General features: G+C 42.9%; 1 protein-coding gene across 1 annotated transcript; it reads right to left on the bottom strand.

The window, feature by feature from the left end:
• Positions 1-265: 265 nt before the first annotated feature.
• On the bottom strand, positions 266-2,051 carry LOC124264210. Its single transcript, XM_046698949.1, has 2 exons — positions 1,963-2,051; positions 266-789 (listed from the first exon to the last, which is right to left on the bottom strand). Exons 1-2 carry the CDS (start codon positions 2,042-2,044, stop codon positions 524-526), a joined length of 348 nt encoding a protein of 115 aa, XP_046554905.1. The 5' UTR covers positions 2,045-2,051; the 3' UTR covers positions 266-523.
• Between the last annotated feature and the right edge of the window lie 4,525 nt (positions 2,052-6,576).

Below are 6,576 nucleotides of genomic sequence, written 5' to 3'. Positions count from 1 at the left end.
TTAACTTTCTTGTGACTTGTCTGACACCACTGTGCAATGGAGGATTGTTTTAGGAATGTAAATTGGCTCATAAGCTAATGAAAATTATACAATGTTACCACATATCTGTGTCACATTATGTCACATGAGCAATATGTTCCTACATATCTGTGTCACATCAACACATGAGCAAGATGTTCCTACATATCTGTGTCACATCAACACATGAGCAAGATGTTCCTACATACCTGTGTCACATCAATACATGAGCAATATGTTCCTACACCTGTCTGTCAGAACAGGCAAGACGTTCCTACACCTGTCTGTCAGAACGGGCAAGATGTTCCTACACCTGTCTGTCAGAACAGGCAAGAAGTTCCTACACCTGTCTGTCAGAACAGGCAAGATGTTCCAACAACTGTCTGTCAGAACAGGCAAGATGTTCCTACAACTGTCTGTCAGAACAGGCAAGATGTTCCTACACCTGTCTGTCAGAACAGGCAAGAAGTTCCTACACCTGTCTGTCAGAACAGGCAAGATGTTCCTACATGGCGCAGTCTCGGTGTAGATATGTCCAGTTAGTTTGCCCCGTTTCACGACTGCGTTTGTGTACCTCAAGGTAGCCGACGCCTTGCAAGTTACATGATTCATCATTACTATACGTATCTGCACTCACGCACAAGAAATTCTTCTCAAACACACACTCCTTCACACATTCTTGCATGGCCGTGTTTTTCTTGGCTCTTAAATTGTGTTCAGTTATCCCAAGTCCTGGGTAGGACGACATGCTGTTCCCGTACCTCGCGCAATCTGAAATAAAATAAGTCCAGTTTTAAAAAACTTCTATACGAGCGACACGAGTAACGGATCCTTCCGCCCTACAAAACGGTTGTTCTTACTAAGTAAGAACGATACGAAAAGAATACAAAATTTGAGTTGAATTTGACTGGCTGACTGACTGGGTTTTGGTTTTACGCCGCTTTTAGCAATATTCCAGCAACGTCACGGAGGGGGACACCAGAAATGGGCTTCACATATTGTACCCATGTGGGGATTCGAACCCGGGTCTTCGGCGTGACGAGCCAACGCTTTAACCACTAGACTACCCGACCGTCCTGGAGTTGAATTTGAAAGACTGAGGAAATGTGAGAGTGTGGCGGAAGGAGGAGATGGCGTGAGGGTGAAAAATGCTGGAGATGGGGTGAAGGTGAAAAATGGAGGAAATGAGATGAGAGTCGGATGAGGGTAAAACATGGAGGAGATGGGATGGGGGTGAAAGATGGAGGAGACGGGATGAGGGCGGAAGATGGAAGAATTCGGGATCAGGGCGGAAGATGGAGGAGACGGGATGAGGGTGAAAAATGGAGGAGATGGGGTGAGGGTGAAAGATGGAGGAGATGGAATGAGGGTGAAATTTGAAGGGGATGGGATTAGTGTGACGGATGGTAGAGATGGAATGTGTGTGACGGATGGTAGAGATGGAATGTGTGTGACGGATGGTAGAGATGGAATGTGTGCGACGGATGGTGGAGATGGAATGTGTGTGACGGATGGTAGAGATGGAATGTGTGTGACGGATGGTAGAGATGGAATGTGTGTGACGGATGGTAGAGATGGAATGTGTGTGACGGATGGTAGAGATGGAATGTGTGTGACGGATGGTAGAGATGGAATGTGTGTGACGGATGGTAGAGATGGAATGTGTGTGACGGATGGTAGAGATGGAATGTGTGTGACGGATGGTAGAGATGGAATGTGTGTGACGGATGGTAGAGATGGAATGTGTGTGACGGATGGAGGCGATGGGATGAGATGAGGGATGAGCGAAGGTGACAATAATCATTATTGTTGATTTTTGTGTATTTCCCACTGAAAACAACATTAGTCTTAAAACTTAATCCTGGGAATGGTGAGTATACTTATTGGGATTTTCGTTCAAATCTGTAGAGACAGATTCTTCTGTGACATGAGGAGGAAACGTACGTCGGAGGCAGGTGTCGTCACCGGGGTTGAAGCTGTAGCCGGGCACGCAGCGACACGTGCCGTAGTAACACACTGACTTCATGACACCACAGTCGCCGTCTCCAGCACAGTCAGCTCCTATGTGACCTGTATAAGACAAACACGTCAGCTCGAGCGTTATTCTATAAACCTGAAGTTTCTCATAGACCTACGTTAGCTTTCTATTGATGCAGTAAAAGACTTATTATCGACTTGCTGAAACTACGAGGCAAACACCTTCCAAACAGAGAACAATTGCCATATATGGAATGTACAGCCGTACATCGAAACTGTAGCACGCGGTGTTGTCGATGTTTGATGAACTGGTGTCAATCACCAAACGTTTAAAGGTTATTCGTAAACAGCGCTCCAAGGGACTTAACTCTAAGGGGTTCGCTTGAAATAACGTTCGGTCGGTAGAGGGCGCGAGAGTTGAGTTGATTTAATGCAACGTTGCATTAATTCATTCAAACTTTCCAAGTCAATGTTGTAACGTAATTTTTTGGAATATATTATATGGTAGCTTCCCTGAGGGCTGACAATTTGTACTGTTGATCGAAATGGCTATTTATTTTTAGAGAAGTGTGGTCCGCTTTTGTATTACGTATACGATGAATGACGCTTTGCGAATGGTCCCTCAGCACAATTTTAAAAGAATACCTCGCAGAAAATGAACAAGACATAAATTTCGAAGGATTTTACAGGTGACTAACACAAAACACGAAGGCAGTTCATACACTGCAACACAGAGGGTACATTAACCTCGTGATATGGCCACAACTTATATCATCTTATCTTACATATAAAACACTGTAAAACTCCAGCGGATTCACAATTCAGCCGCCCTTGTTGTTGTTCGTGCACCACGCTACCAAACTGTAACACCTATCCTCCAAATTCTTCACTGGCTTCCTGTATCAAGCAGAATTCAAACTTCTTCGTACACACAGCTGCATCTATGAAAACAAGTTTTCTCAATATCTTAAAAGCCTCGTTCATCTCCATGTTCCAAGCCGATTGCTCCGCTTGTCAACCTCCCTACTGCTTATACGGGCTCACGTCAAAACAGCCATGGGATCAAGAGCTTTCTCTGCTGCAGCCCCCTATCTCTGGAACATTCTACCACTCGCCCTAAAAGAAATAGAATCTGCTGACGCTTTCAAAACTCCCCTCAAAACTCATCTTTACAAACTTTCTTTTCCATAGACATTGTCTACAATCGTCTCGCTTTATAGCGCCATTGAGCAATATCGTTTGGAAATAGACGCTCTATAACTCAATTATTATTATCATTATTACCCGCTATTGAGGGGCGTAACTAGTCAAAATGGTCAAAATATACCCGCGGTCCAAGCAACGGCCTATTTGCCTAACTCTGGCATTACTTACTTCTCACAGGGTTATAGGGTTCGCATCATATTTGAGGTTTATAGGTTCACTCAATTGTGAGTTTAGAAGTAAAGAAATAGAAACGATGGACGCTAGAGCATTCGCATTCTGAGGAAGATATTACAGTAAAACGTTCTAACTGATCCAAAATGCCACACACAAAAGCGAATAATGCGTCAACATTGAGCTTGTCATTTTGAAATGACAGCATCAAACAACAAACAAACAACTGCTGTTCAAGGCTGTTAGATCTTATTCACCCACACTCTTAATTTTTATACTACAAAGGCTAAATGGCCATACACAAGTCAAGTCTCCCTTAATCTCACACTACAAAGGCTTAAAGACCATACACAAGTCAAGTCTCCCTTAATCTCACACTACAAAGGCTTAAAGACCATACACAAGACAAGTCTCCCTTAATCTCACACTACAAAGGCTTTAAGACCATACACAAGACAAGTCTCCCTTAATCTCACACTACAAAGGCTTTAAGACCATACACAAGACAAGTCTCCCTTAATCTCACACTACAAAGGCTTTAAGACCATACACAAGACAAGTCACACTTAATCCCACACTACAAAGGCTTAAAGAACATATAGAAGACAAGCCTCACTAATCCCACACTACAAAGCCTGAATGGCCATACAGATGACAAGTCATACTTAATCCCACACTACAAAGGCTCAATGGCCATACACAACACAAGTCTCACTTAATCCCACACTACAAAGGCTTAAAGACTATACACAAGACAAGTCTTACCTTTCATTTTCCTGAAGTGTTCAGAGCTGAGGCACAAACTGGTTCCAGGGCTAATTGCACCTGCGTACATGTGACATGTATTACCATGGTAGGTTAAAGCCCAACACCAGTGAAATCTTGAACAGAAGACACAACAGGCCGTTACACTATCTACAGGCAAGCTTCTCGCTGATGTTTGGCGTACGCCTGCCATGTCCAGCCGTTTAAAGTTATCAGCGATGTTGAAACTATCACATAGAGCTTCAGCGACTGAGAGAATCACCATCCACGCCTTCATGATGTTCATCTTAAACTTGCCAAGCCACGAACGAACGCCAATTAATCTGTCTTCTGTTCCAGCTAGACTGAAGTTTATGTACATTTTTTGGACATTTTTATCATCTTCAGTTCCAGTAGCGTCGACCGGGAATGATATCTGTCTGAGACGTTCTGGAATGTGAAAGTTTTTAAATGAACTGAAAGCAAACGGGAACGGGATTTTAGACCTTGATACTTTTATCGATTTTCATTTTTATCTCGGAATGAAAGTGATGGTAGCAGTGAAATATCAGGACAAACGGTATTTAGATAATGTTATTTTCCAATGAAGCCGACATAACAAAGTGATTCGTGGGCTTAATTAGCAACAGAAAATTCCAGGACAAAAATCGATACTAACGGCAGAGTTAATCTTACTACTAAATATTATCAGTATTTATGAATAGCTGTCAAATAAACTAGCGCTCAAAAGAAAGTATACAGTGTGCTTGAACTTGGAAAGAAAAGAAAAACATTTATAAATGAACATCTGTTTAATTTCAATAGAGTATTCAATTCTACAGGAAAAGTACACAGTTTCATTTCATACAAAGTCGGACGTACAGTTTGGCTGACACTGAAAGACACGTGGTATCATAGTCTGAACTTGTACACAAATCAACAAGGTGGGATTTTATTCTGCAAAATATCATCAAATGTCGAATCAATAGTGAGTGTGACCACCAGTGGCTTCAATACATGCCAAAACACATTGATGACGTAAGACGTGATCCGTTGCCATTCCTGTAGGACACATTGTTCCAGTTGCTGAGGTGGCGCTGATAGTCTTCTGATTTGTCGATCTATCAGTTCACTATTTGTTATGAGGGAGGAGTGCAGAGAAAGGGACAACCAGGTGTTAGAGAAGCACGTGCACAAGTGCCCACCAAGTTAATGATTCATTAACCTGTGCTGTGCCATCTCCATCCTTTCTCGCACATCTGGCTGTCCCTTTCTTTGCACTCCTCCCTCGTGCAAAATAGTGAACTGTGTCAATATTTTAATGATAGTTTGTTCAACAACTTTTTTAATTTTAGGACATAAATTCTGCACACAAATCACAGAGTTGGTCTGATGTTTTGATTATGATCAGCGTTGAGTGTTATATGTTTATTAGTTTTCGAGTAAGATTGCAATTCATCGGTCCGCTTTTGAGCCAAACGCACTATACTGAATAGGTTCGTTCATTTTAAAACCCTTTTGGTGACACTGGAGGTACAATTTTTATCTTATGGTGGTCACGAAGATTACATCCTACAAAAAACCTCTGTTACTTTAAACCTGTGAAGCCTCATGGTGAGAAATTGGCTGAAATTTAGTGGCCATGAGACTGATATTGTATTGTCCCAACATAAAACTTTAAATAAGGATTACTATCTATCTACTGTCGACGTGTTCGAATACCATGTTTTCTTACTGTAGTTGCTGTCGCGGTCACAAAACGACTTCTCAGATGAATTGTCATCACTGGGCGTTGTCACCCGTGGTCGACCACACCTAGGCCTGTCTGTCTCATGACAGTTGCACGGGTGGGCAATTCGGATAGCTCTCAATTGGAAAAATAAGGATACCGAAACAGGTGATGACGTCAGTATCGTGTGTTGGCATCACCAACCAGGACGCCAGACTGAAGACGTCTTCTCACTGAATGCTGTATCTGTCTTTGAGGTGTCTCATACACTTCTTCCCGTGAAGATCCGGGCTAGAATTGATCTTCAGTAACCCATGCTTGTCGGAAGAGGCGAAAAACGGGATCGGGTGGTCAGACTCGCTGACTGGGTTGACACATGTCATCATATCCCAATTGCACAGATCGATGCTCATGCTGTTGATCACTGGATTGTCTGGTCCAGACTCGATTATTTACAAACAGCCGGCATGTAGCTGGAATATTGCTGAGTGCGCCGTAAAACTAAACGCACTCACTCACTGATCACAAGATTAATATAGTCGGCCACCATTGCTCATTTTAACCTCTTAAATGGCGGTGGGGAAGACTAGTGGTTAAAACGTTCGCTCGTCACGCCGAAGACCTGGGTTCGATTCCCCACAAGGGTACAGCTCGTCAAACCCATTTCTGGTGTCCCCCGCCGTGATATTGCTGGAATATTGCTAAAAGCGGCATAAAACCCAACTCACTTA

This window comes from Haliotis rubra, unplaced genomic scaffold, assembly GCF_003918875.1.
Source record: "Haliotis rubra isolate DU_JTF1 unplaced genomic scaffold, ASM391887v1 Scf914, whole genome shotgun sequence".
Taxonomy (NCBI): domain Eukaryota; kingdom Metazoa; phylum Mollusca; class Gastropoda; order Lepetellida; family Haliotidae; genus Haliotis; species Haliotis rubra.
This window is presented reverse-complemented; position numbering and strand designations above follow the sequence as displayed.

What these genes read in the sequence shown, in the direction of transcription:
- LOC124264210 (XM_046698949.1), bottom strand. Translation starts at nt 2,044, where the DNA reads ATGAAGTCAGTGTGTTACTACGGCACGTGTCGCTGCGTGCCCGGCTAC. An exon ending in TGACGACACCTGCCTCCGAC is followed by an intron (nt 790 to 1,962) that starts GTACGTTTCCTC and finishes ATTTTATTTCAG; the next exon opens with ATTGCGCGAGGTACGGGAAC.